The sequence below is a fragment of the Ictalurus punctatus genome, chromosome 17, assembly GCF_001660625.3.
Source record: "Ictalurus punctatus breed USDA103 chromosome 17, Coco_2.0, whole genome shotgun sequence".
NCBI classification, from domain to species: Eukaryota; Metazoa; Chordata; class Actinopteri; order Siluriformes; family Ictaluridae; genus Ictalurus; species Ictalurus punctatus.
In genome coordinates this window covers 18217306-18230204 of record NC_030432.2, presented here as the reverse complement: position 1 = coordinate 18230204, position 12899 = coordinate 18217306, and the positions used below count along the sequence as shown (strand labels likewise).

The 12899-nt window shown below is 38.4% G+C and overlaps 1 protein-coding gene across 2 annotated transcripts; it reads left to right on the top strand.

Moving 5' to 3' along the window:
* The first annotated feature begins 3379 nt into the window (after positions 1-3379).
* On the top strand, positions 3380-10915 carry si:ch211-153l6.6 (uncharacterized). 2 transcript variants are annotated; one of them, XM_017490344.3, is made up of 4 exons: positions 3380-3681; positions 6431-8471; positions 8942-9030; positions 9984-10915. In XM_017490344.3, the coding sequence occupies exons 1-4, from the start codon at positions 3556-3558 to the stop codon at positions 10077-10079; spliced, it is 2352 nt and encodes a 783-aa protein (XP_017345833.1). In that variant the 5' UTR covers positions 3380-3555; the 3' UTR covers positions 10080-10915. The 2 variants fall into 2 exon arrangements, with proteins under 2 accessions (XP_017345833.1, XP_017345834.1); XM_017490345.3 differs by having other exon boundaries at positions 9954-10076.
* The last annotated feature ends 1984 nt before the right edge of the window (positions 10916-12899 follow it).

Below are 12899 nucleotides of genomic sequence, written 5' to 3'. Positions count from 1 at the left end.
GCAGGCAACCTTTGAGGCAGCCGTCGGTAAGTACACACAAACACACACCAAACATCTAGGGTGATGCGTTGCCATAGCTCATGCCACATCTGTGCTGTCTCAGCACCATGAGGTGAGTCACTCTTCAGCATTAGATGGAGGTTGGAAGAGTGGGCGGCTTTTGGAGGGGGCGCTGCGCAAATGTTGCAGTTCTGTGGGAGGAAACTGAGAAAGAAGACAAAAACTAAGTTACTGTGAGTGTGTGTCCATTAAAATCTCTTGGTGTTTATGCAGGCTACACAGATATACACTTGTGTGTGGGATGGATGGTGATGAAGAAGAAAAAACAGCACAGCTTGAGTTAGCAGTGAAAACAGGCAAACTGGACCAAGAGATCTGTTCTAGATCTTCTAGCTCTCTAACCTTTCTTCCTGTTGAGATTGTTTGTTTGTTTTACCAATATGGGCCATGCTGTACATTCTGAACACAGAGCTCAGTCTTGGAGGATGTTCTGTTCTTCAACCATGCTTGAAAATCAGGCAAAGGAAACCATTTTTAAAAAAGACTGTATAATTTTGCTAAAAACATCATACTGCTTTATTTAATGTATGTTTGAATTCACTCAGTTAACTTTTTTGCAGGCGTATTGTAATCCACTAAATCGCAGTGACTTCATTTCTCCTGGTTGATTGCTCTAAAACAGTCGTATTCAATCCATGGGGGCTGGAGTGTATTGTAAATATGTATACAGCAGAAAATGTGTGTGAGTCAAGTGGTTAGATATTAGATCATGAATAATAGGAAGAGTTAAGTGTATAATATAAGTGTTAAGTATAATATAAGCTATTATATTTATTAGATGTGGAAAGAATAGATTATAAAGTACTGTGATACTGTAATATGGAATGCCGTCATTTCAGTTTGATATTGCAGAGGAAGGGGGCCATTATTTTTTTCACTGTAAAATGATAATTAGATATTATGTTATTATCTACTCACACTGTTATTACTTGTTCAATTATTATCGTAAAAAAAAAAAAAAAAGTCATGAGATTGATCTGGACTGGGAAACTGCATAATCAACATGTCAGAATGAACCTTTGTTTGTTGTTGTTGTTGTTGTTATGGTGGTGGTGGTGGTTTTTGAAATAATCAAATAGTGGACTGAAACTGGGTTTCTCGGAAGGGGACATTCGAACAGCTTTAAAGGTAATGAGTGGGGAAATTTTGTCAGACCAGGGGAGCCGATTGGTGGTTATGTCTGCTTGCTGTTTAGTAGTTTCTCTGCTCTAACGTACCTCAGTACTTAAATATTTAAGAGGTTGATCATTTGATATGTTAAAGTAAAACTACTGAGAACTGAGAATTTGCTTGGCACACCAAAGATGAGTGCAAAGCATAGATGAAATGTGAGGAATACAAAGCTAACCATTCTAATATGTGAGCTTTTTTTCTATGGATTAAAACAAACATTGTTAGGCTTTTAATAGGATATTTATTTTTATTTATTTTATTTTTACATTCAGAACTTCTTATGGCTTATACCAAAGAAAATCTTGACAGTATATATAATTTTTTTTATTATTATTTGTTTATTTATTATACACTCACCATCCATTTTATTCGGAACACATGCTCATTCATGCAGTTATCTAATCGGCCAATCATGTGGAGCAATGCACAAAATCATGCAGATACAGCTCAAGAGCTTCAGTTAACGTTCACATCAAACATCAGAATGGGTAACACACATACACAACATAACTCTTGTAGCTAGTAAAGGAAGGTGGTTAGCTAGTAGACCACTATAAATAATATTACAAAAATAGCTATTAGAGTAGTTATTAGAATTGTTAGATGTGGAAAGATTATCTAATAAAATTAAACAATTAAATATCGAATTTAAAAAAAAAAACAATAACAACTTTGCAAGTACTGTGAAAATTTCAGTTAGTGCATTGCAGTAAGGTTTTAATGACTAACAACACAATTATATTTGTTTGATTTCACATGAATGAACAACATGGTCTCATATATTACTTTTTAATAGAGCTTTTTTCCCCCTGAACTTTCCACCTCCAAAACACTTTAGGGTCCAAGTTCTTTTTACTTATAGGCTACCTTTTTATGGATTGTTGAGGTTGGGTTTAAAACCATTTCAAATGACCACTCAAACAGGTTAATAACTCAATTTAGAACTCAAAAATAAATATAGCTGCAAGTAGCAATCTGTGGGGTCCAAGCACCTTTCGCAAATAGCATCCTCAGTGGCCAGTTCTTGCCACATATACAATAAAGGGACCATACATGTACACATACATATCTAGGTTTTGCTGGTAGCTCAATAATAACCATGTGAAATGCCTTCTGAAAGCTGATTTGCTGATTATGGTAACCCATAATTAGAAATCCACTTACAGATTAGCACAGTGATGATGTACACCAAATTTCTGCTGATCTGATTTACAATTCCTGAGAAATATGCATTTGAAATTAACCCTGCCTAATATGGATGACCATGCCCCAAACCTAGCAAACAGCTTCAGAGTATAGTCCTGAACAAGCCTTTCCAATTTCATGTGAACCCATTAATATATATATATATATATATATATATATATATATATATATATATATATATATATATATATATATATATATATATATATATATATATAATGAGTTCCAGCTGTTTGAGTAAAATACACTAGGCTCTGCCCAAATAAAATTCATTTGCATATGGCAGCCATTGTTTACAGATCTCAACATGCTTCTGAATATTATGGAGGTTCAGACTCTGCTGAATAACTCTGATAAGATAAAATAAAAAAATCCCAGGACTAGTTTGCAAAAGTAGGTTGTGTATATTGTGCAAATAATCATAAATGAAAAGGGGTTTGGCTAATTGGATCAAAAGTCACATTTCTGTCGTTTATGCTAAAGAATCAGCAGATAAATGAACATTCAGTGTACACCTTATTTCACAAGAGATGTGCTTGTTTTAAAGTACACACTGATTGGACCAATAATAACTGATCATAATAATGAGTTGCCTTTCCACCACTGTACCAAGGTGAATAGACCCCAATTTTATTTTGAGAGCCAATGGTCTAGGCTCATATTTTTTTCACAGTAGTTACCGAATCATTTGTAGGAATTACTGAATAAGGATTTAAGGTGAAGAAGAAAGTGACTCAGATCCATGTTGGCTAGTTAAAGTGATTCTAAGCAACCAATTAGCAATGAGAGACTTGCACGCATCAAACTCGGTTCAAAGCATCGACTTTAAACTTCAATTGCATGAGCACAGGCGTTCAATAGCTGCTTATAACAAGTGTGTGGGCGCCCAAAGCAAGAGCCCCCGCTGGCAGCGCTCACTGCAGCCTGCGCGTGCGTCTGTCTCTATTCCTGTAGAGCTGTGCAGAGAGAGAACAGACTGCGTGCATCTTTATGGATTTAACCAGACAGCAGCTCTCAGGCTTTCCTGCCAATTTGCCAATGCACATTCCATCCGCTCCACTTCACGGCATACTGTTGCTGAGTGATCGATAGGTAAGAAGGCAGGAACTGAACCCTATGATTCGCTCGCGACGGCGACGCGCTGCTGCCCGGTCTCTCGTGCTGCTCCGACTCGTGCAAGCATGCACGAGCTGCGGTAGACTGGAGATGATCTCTGTTTGGCTGCTCGTTTTGAAGCTGCTGGTAGGTACCCAGATGTTTGTTGTTGATGTTGTTGTTGTTGATGATTTCCCTGTTGTATTCTTCCAATGCGTTTCCCAATCGAGATCCTTGCACACACTAATCGTGCATCATCCTTTGTTTAAAAATGAAATCTAATGTGTATAAATCCATGGTATTAGGCTATCTCTGGCTCTTTGTGACTGTCTCTTCTTCATGACTCCCTCCTGCTGCTGAGCTGCACCCAGTCCTGCAGATCTGGCATCAATATGAAGTTAGTGAGGCTCATTTGAACCCACATGAACCCAGTGGGATTTGTGAATGACAGACAAGGGCGACTGCATTTCAGTGCCAGTGGAGCAGTTGATTGACATTTGCATTGGTAGTGCAAATGTTTGTTTGTTTGTTTTTTTCTCTTCTGTTGTTGTTGTTGTTGTTGTTTCATTTTTGCATAATTATCAAAACATGATATATTTTCCCAAATGAATTAAAGTGTATTGTTCAATAGATTGAAATACAAGTAGTGGGGGGGAGGGGGGGGAGTAAGGCTGATCAATATTATATGATATGATAAGACATCACAATAAATGATGTGGGCAGCATGGTGCAGCAGGTAGCAATGCTACCTCACAGCTTCAGGGTCCTCAATTCAATGCTGAGCTCAGGTTACTGCCTGTGCAGTTTCCCATGTTCTGCCTGTGTGTGTGTGTGGGGGGGGCTGGATAGTTGTAAGTGGATTGGTGATTCGTGCCTAGTGTTCCCGGGATAGGCTTTGGATCCACTGTGGCTCTGAACAGGACAGAACACTGAAAATGAATACATGGATAAATTATGTCATAACGTACGATGCACAATATTTCCAACTACTTTGTATTCTAAAATATATTATTGTTAATCAACAAATTTTGGGTACAGTCGATGAAAGCGTGTTTAGGTACTATAACAGTTACCTATTAAAATCATAATATTCAAATTATATGTAATAACTGGATCCTCATATTAAAATAAAATATAATATCGCATAATGTTAAGTTATATTAGAGCCTGATGCCATGGCATATTTAGCAAAGACCAACCAGAATGGCAAAGGGCAATAAATACATACATACATACATACATACATACATACATACATACATACGGTGCCAAATTACCTCAAGTAGTTAGCATTGCTATTTATAAATTTTGTCTTGTTATTCATAAGGGATATACTGTACAATGTACAATCTGTAGATAGACGTCATTGGCTTTGTTGCCCAGACAGTGTTCAATTTCCAAAAAAGCAGGGTGTATTTTTGGGCAAATGCTGGTCACTCATCAATAACAGTCAAATCGAAGAGGACAGGATGTCCTTTCCACCCAAATAGATTTTTATTCCATTGCACAGTTCTCCTACATAAAACTACTAAAACTGAAAAGATTATGTCCTGAATTCACAGGTAGGCTGTAATCATTTATAATAAACACGACTCGGGAGGATTCACTCTGCATCCGTGAAGGACCTCCGATTCCAACCTTCTGTTTCCAAGCAACCGTTTCATGCTGTTTCTGAACATTGACACTGAATAAAAAATTTGCGCTCGCCAAATGTTCTGGAGTGAAACACAGCTAGGAGAACATGTTTCTATTGGACGTGAGATTGTATACCACTCTACAGTAATAAGGACACCTGAAGTTGTTCTTTCTTTATTATTACGCAATGCAGTACCATGAGCAAACAGTTCAGACATTTGTCACAGTTCTCTTTCACAGTTCTCAGCCTTCTAAGAGCAACCCTGTTTTACTCAGTCAGCTATAAATATTAATTGAATATATTACTAATTGCAGCATCGCTGCAGGAATATATAACATTTTGTTTTGCTTTGAAAATGTTAAGATACAGTGATTAAATCAAACACAAGAACGTTGCACAGTTATCAAACCATGAATTTATCATAACGGTCCCATCCCTAATTCAGTTATACTACAATTTAACACAAACAGCAAAATAAGAATATTTTGGAGGATTTATTGGACGTTATATCTGGCTTAGATGAAATCCTTGGTTAAACATGGGATTAATCCTCTAGATAGTGATGTGCGGAAAGGATGATAAGAGAAAGGATAAAGCAGTGCAATCAGAAGCACTGGAGGACTATGCAGCTTGTCTCTTCTTGGATCTTGTCTCTCTTTCTTGTGTAATTCTTCCATAATGCATTGTGTAACAGAAGTGCAGAGAACACATATGTTTGGAACTCTTAAGGGTATTTGAAGCACAAGTTTCAGCCAGAAGTCAGACATTTGCAGCCAGGTTTTAATATGAAATAAATTCTTGGACTATTTTACCACTCATGGTTAATTGTATAGATTTCTTTTGCTATTGTAACTTATCAGTGAGGTTTGCAATCACTGAAATCCAAGCATATGTTAAGCATTTAGTACTCATTTTACCTTTGCTGCTAGTGAAACCTCCTTTGGTGTCAATCTTTGTCCCACTTACACAGATTCCATGCTTGCCTTGAAACCTGTCTCATGGTAGTTTAGCCAGTTAAACATCTCTGCTCACATCCTGTTTGGTGATGTGTGATGGAGCTACTTCAAGGAAGTTAAAGTGACATGATGACGTGTCAGAGTAACAACTTTAGACAACTGATTGATCTACTTGACCCACTGAGTTTATGAATTGTTCCTTGATAAGATGTTGGTTTGACATAAGTTTGATGTTCTTGGTTAATGTTTTTGTCCCTATTCTGTGTTGTCATGAGCCTAAACCTTTTCAACCTAACCTTCATAGAGAGCCACAGCTGGTGTGAAAAGACCAAATGAGAATGAAATAGATGAGGGTAGGAGAGACTCTTTAAACCAGCAACAAAAAGAGCAAGAAAACCTCCCTGAGGCCGTCTCCATGGAGACCAGCCAGCTTTCGGAAATGGATGATGTAAAAGACTATAAAATGGATCTTGGGGAAAAAGACGAAGACAAATACCAGCACAGCGCAGATGATAAAGAATGCTTTGAGGAACATTTCTCTGAATGCCTGGATACTGAAAAGGGCAACTCCCCACTCGCAACTCGGCACAAAAGCAACAGCACAGCCAATGAATGTGAGGCTACAGAGGAAAGTGATGGAAGGGCAAACCAACAAGAGGACACGATGATAAAAGAGACAGAGGAAGAGGAGTCAAATCTCAAAGAATCTGTGCCATCTCTGGAGCCTGACACAGATCCCCAAGCACAAGGCCAGCTGGTGGAGGAAGAAAACAACATAACATCCTTTCTGGATGCAAAAGAGCCAGAACACCAAGAACCACAGGAAGCTCTGAAAACAGAACCAGAATCTGTGTTGGAACAGAAAATCAAGGAGCTGGCTGTTTCTGACGCCTCTACCGAATCCTGCCATGATAATGATAGAGATGACCTGAGTGACTGCCTGCACGTAGAGATGGCTATTGTCTCATCGGACAGTGATGCTGAGGAGCAGTGGAAGGCCATGTTTTCTCCCGTTGTCGATGAAGATGAGTTTGGTGGCATTTTGGAATCAGATACCCTTGATGTCAAAGAAGAGACAAACGACCAAAACCATGCAATGGAGGATGAAACTCATAGCCAGTCCGAGAGTAAAGCTGAACCTGATGAAGATGAAGATCCGACAGTGTTGACAGAAAGTGTTGACACTCTCGAGCAGCCGGAATGTTCTACTGAATGTGAGCTGGAAGACATTTCCTATATTGACTCCATACACTACAGCAGTTTATCCAAGATCCCAGAGAATGAGGAGGATCCAAGCCAAAATGTGAAACACAGCCTGCAGCGCTTGTCTGCCTCGACCTCCGAGCTTGATAAGAAGTTGCCGCAAGACTATTGCGTGATTCAGGAGATGCAGAGCGAGAACGTCAGCACAGAGCATGTGGATTTCAGGATGGCTTGTAAGCAGTGGCAGAAAATGGAGGAACAATGCAAGGCCCAGGTACAGCAGTCTACCGTAAAGCAGGGTGGACATAACATCATGTATACACCCATGCGCAACTTGGAGCGGCCCAAGAGAGATCCGGATTCAGACAATTTAAGTCTTGGTGACTACCAGTATACCCAGTTTAGCCCGTGTTCAGATGACTCAGGCCTGGATGACACAAGCTACCGGTCTCATTACGATGAACCAGAGACTCCAGTCGAAAGGGAAATCCGTGAGACTATGGAGCGAGAGGAATCTTTCAAACGAGAGAGAGCCATGTCAAAGTCACCTTCTAGTGAACCTGAGCAGAATAAACCCAGACCAGTGACTCTGATGATGGCTAAGTCAGCTCCAGAGGAGAAAAGGACGACGTATAACACACGTGAGGACAGGTGCAGGTCACAGAGACCTTCTAGCACCATACCACCAACCGTCTCTGTTACTGCTTCACCTTCATCAAAACCAACCTATCATGAGATGGTGGCCAACAACGTCATCATCCTTGAGCCGGATTCGCATCCGACAAACCAGCGGCAAAAGGGGAAAAGCCTGCTTTCTCCAGCGACAAACAGGTTCCATGAGTGGCCCTCAGACTCAAGCAACGTCATCATCCTGGAAACGTCGAATCTCATCATCCGAAGTGCTTCCGAATTCTGCCTGAGCAGTGCATGCCAGGAGACCCAAGAGAGCACATTCCACAACAACCCCTTCTTCAAACTGCGATCACACAGCACGCTATCTCTGGTGGACCAGGAGATCAAAGAGGTGAAGCAGAGAGATGAAGAATTCAGGAGGCAGAGGGCGCAGTTGTACTCCAAAGAGAAGTATGACACGATTCTGGTGTCTCCCAGCTCACTGCAGAATTTCACCTACGACAAGCCAGGTATTTGATTTAAATATCTGTCAAAGCACAAATGTGGTTATCGTGAATTATTGTAAAAAGCAATATTGTCAAAATATACAAATTATAAGAGTGTGCTAAAACATTAATCTTTTCAAATAGCTGTGAATACTTTAAATATTCTTATTAAACATCTAGCTTTGAAACATTGCCAGATACTCAGATAGCGTAACAGTAAATGTCCACTTGCAGGTACACTTCACGGAATCTGATTCATTTCAATCATATAATGGCAGAATGGTTTTCTTTTCAAATGGGAACATTTATTTTGCTTCTACAGATGAAACATTCGACTTCCTCGTGGATTATTTTGATACATTGGCAAAAATACTGTATCATCGATACATCTTTCATGAACCGGTAGTAATTCATTTTAGTTCCATAATGTTAAAACGTACAGAAAGTTGACTAAATACAATTGTTTTTGCATTTTGTGTTTGTCTTTATGTTAGGAGGTTTGCCAGCGAAATGTAAGTCCTCCCCTTCCTCCCCTTTGAAGGCACGCAAAATGGACCGTTCCACTTTATCCTGCGATCAGAAGGTACAACATCATCATGTCTGCTTTTGTTTTTGTTTTTTGGTGTTTTTTTTTTTTAAGTGTATTTATTTATTTTTTACATTTTTGTGTTCTTCATGGATGCATTTGAGTAATTTAGAGATGTGCATGTCCAGTGTCAAATACTCATCAAACACTTTCAACCATCCATCCATCCATCCATCCATTTTCCATACTGCTTATCCTACTCAGGGTCACAGGGAGCCTGGAGCCTATCCCAGGGCACTCAGAATACAAAGCGTGGGGGCACCCTGGACGGGATGCCAACTCATCACAGGGCACAATCACACACACATTCACACACCATAGGCAATTTGGAAATGCCAATTAGCCTACAACGCATGTTTCTGGACTGGGGAAGGAAAATGGAGTACCCAAGGAAACCCCCGAACTCCACACACACAGGGCGGAGGTGGGATTCAAACCCCCAGCCCTGGAGGTGCGAGGCAAACGTGCTAACCACTAAGCCACCATATACCCCACTTTGAAAACATGTCACAGTTTATTCTGGGAAATATATTGACTTTAAATTTTCTCACGTAGCTAAGAAGACAACATTTACTCATTTGCCAGAATCTAATGTAGGCATACGGTGGGGAGCTTTCTCAAAAACTAAGTGTCTTGCAGTCCAGGCATTTCGACTTCATGTTACTACTATTAAACAGTACCCTTGTGAAAATTACCATTACATTGTTTTACTATGTTTTAGAACCATTACTGCTGATTTTGACAAAAAGCAAACTTTATTAAATCTCATTACTCAAATGTATCCCATGTGCATGCAAATAAAAAGACCATTTCCTGCTAGCTTAATTTCTAATATCATTGCTCATTCATCGTGTTTCTCCATTGTTTGTGACGTCTTATTAAATTTTTTTACATTTTCACCATGAAACTGGCACCTGCAGCCGTTTTACGGGTGAAACTCTTTCCTTTAGTTTCCCGAGGCACCTTATACCAGAGTCCGAAGGAAAAGTGCCCTCATTCAGAGATGGGAAGCAGCGATGTTGGCCAATCAGCAACAACACGTTTGAACAGCACCACACTGCCAAACCAAGAGATTTTAAACACCCCATATTTTAATCTTTCTTCTTACATGAGTTTAAACATGAGTTCAAGTTAAATATTTAAATAATTAGATATAGGTATATGTGATCACTCTAATTAGGCACTTGTGAAACATTATATTTTTTATTTCACAATTGACGATAGCTTCAATTTAGAGTCATATATCTGTTTAACCTCCAAGTAATAATCAGATAATAAAGCTTTTTGGTAGAGCACTCATTTACTATTTTCTTTATTTAAATAGGTTATACGTTTTTTATTTAAAACTTAATTGAACGGATGTGCTCATTATGCCAACTGTTTTGTTTTTTCGTTTGATTTTTTTATTTTTTTTTGTAGGTGAGTTACAAATTAACGGGATGATGCTGCAGTGAAATGGATATACTGTTTTAAAAATATCTAAGCTATTTTCCTACTCTATTTTCTCCTCAGTAGATGTGTAAATATGGCATGAAACACAATTTATAATAGAATTCATGAGACGCTGAACATATAAAGAAGACGAAAGACAATAATGACAAGCAGATTTTTTCTGATTCCAATTTTAGCTCTTCCTCTTGAATGAGAAATTTTTTAATGAACAAGTAATGCGAATCCTTAGGGTTTTTTTTAATTATTATTATTATTATTATTTACATATAGCCTAATTCTTTGCACAATGATTTCACATTTTAAAGTTAAATTGATATTTAATTTCAACAGAACATGGAAGTACAAAGCACATGAAATTAGCAGACAAAACAAATCTGGAAAAACTCTCAATGCAAGATCTGTAGTGACTTTGAACCATTCTTGAACTTTCTCTCAGTGTTGATTCATTAGATATTATTAATAATAGCTCTTTTTGCACTGTTTAGCTTCGTGAATATTTTGCACACTAATGCTCCCAGCATTTATTCTTGCCTGATACATATTACACAATTGAGTCAGAATATAGTATATGCATATGTTCATTATTGGTTGTTTGGCTTGTTGCATTACTGCATTGCTTTTACAACTTTCCTGTTGATTTATCCTTGAAATAAAGAAATATAAGTGCTGTGTGGTGCTGATACTTTTGTGTGCTAAAACATCATTACTGGTCAGGGGTGAGCAATGAAAAGTGCCAAGCTGTGATTTCAGTTCTAAACTGGTCCTGCTGCTTATTTATTTAATATTTGATGTTATTTTTCTTCATTTAATTTAACCAAATTGTCTGGGGCAGTGTGACGAAAAACTTGTACACTCTCAGAAAAAAAGGTACTAAACTTTAAAACCTTTCCTTGTGGTTGGAGTGAGACCCTCAAATGTATTACATTTGTACCTGCAATGTGTCTTCTACCTAGAAAGGTGCGTGTGGTGTACGTTTTAAAGCTTTACTGTTTTTTTAGTTTTCTTTTCTTTCTGAGTAGTAAACTCCTTTGGATTGCGGGTTGTGCCAGTAGGGGGCAGTGTTGGACCGAAAATCATTTACACTAAAACACTACTACACTGCCTGGCTGAAAAAAACAATTCGCACCCTCTAAATTCCCTGTTGCACCACCTTCAGCTTTGATTACAGTGCACATTCATTGTATCATTGTTGTTCCGACAACCTTGTGCAACGTGACAACATTTATTTCCATCCAGAGTTGCATTCATTTTTGGCTGAGATCTTGTATTGAGGATGGGAGAGTCGAACCAAACCATCACATCCCAAAGAATTTCAATGGGGTTAAGCTCAGGACTCTGTGGTGGCCAGTTCACATGTTCATGAGCCTGATGAATCTTGCCGTTGTCATCCTGGAATATGCCTGTGCTGACAGGGAAGAGAAAAATCCATTGATGGGATAACCTGGTCATTCAGTACATTCAGGTAATCAGCTGACTTCATTTTATTGCCACATAATGTTGCAGAGCCTAGACCTGACCGATTGAAGCAACCCCAGATCATAACACTTCCTCCAGAGGTTTGTACATTAGGCACAATGCATGATGGGTGCATTCTTCATGTGCTTCCCTTCTTACCCTGATGCACCCATCACTTTGGAATAGGGAAATCGGGACTCATCAGACCACATGACCTTTTTTCATTGCTCCACAGTCCAATCTTTATGCTTCCTAGCAAATTGAAGTTTTTATCAGCCTCACAGTGATTAGGCCACACAGTAACATCTTTTCCACAAATGAGAAATGAGAAGCTACACACTGCATCAGTTAGGGTTAAAAGAATTGTTTCCAGCTAAAATATATTAATCACTGCAATAATGATCCAATCATAGGCTCTTAAGTATTTGCTTATTTAAATCCAAACAGTGACCTTTATTTGGCCAAGCAGTGTAAATTCATGTGTTTTGTAGTGACACTATCATTACAGTGTCATTCAGACTAATATGCCTGGTCAGTCCTGTGCACTATTTATTCTAATCTAGTAAGTTAAATAAATAAATAAATAAATAAATAAATAAACAAAATAAAAAAGCAGATTATTTAAACAATAAGGCATGATTTTGTATAAGAATAAAAAAGAGCATCTTGAATTCATGTGAATTTAGGACCTTAGATGGGAATGTGAGAGTCTTTAACAATGATATAATATTGATATTGTGCACAACTATACAACTATATATATATATATATATATATAGTTTCTACACAACATTAGATTGAATGGCACTGAAGATTGACACTGAACAACATTCATGACAAATTTAAAATTTTAACCAACACCTAAGGTCTACAGGTTGGACTATGGTTCATGTGCTGTTTACATTACGGGCGTACGCCGCAAAATAAAGCATGACTATTGTATAAATCAGTGCCAACAT

Excerpts from the sequence above, each read along its gene's own strand:
- si:ch211-153l6.6 (XM_017490344.3), top strand. The coding sequence starts at position 3,556 with ATGATTCGCTCGCGACGGCGACGCGCTGCTGCCCGGTCTCTCGTGCTG. Across the intron at positions 3,682-6,430 it reads TGCTCGTTTTGAAGCTGCTG|AGAGCCACAGCTGGTGTGAA; the intron begins GTAGGTACCCAG and ends TAACCTTCATAG. Across the intron at positions 8,472-8,941 it reads TTTCACCTACGACAAGCCAG|GAGGTTTGCCAGCGAAATGT; the intron begins GTATTTGATTTA and ends TCTTTATGTTAG.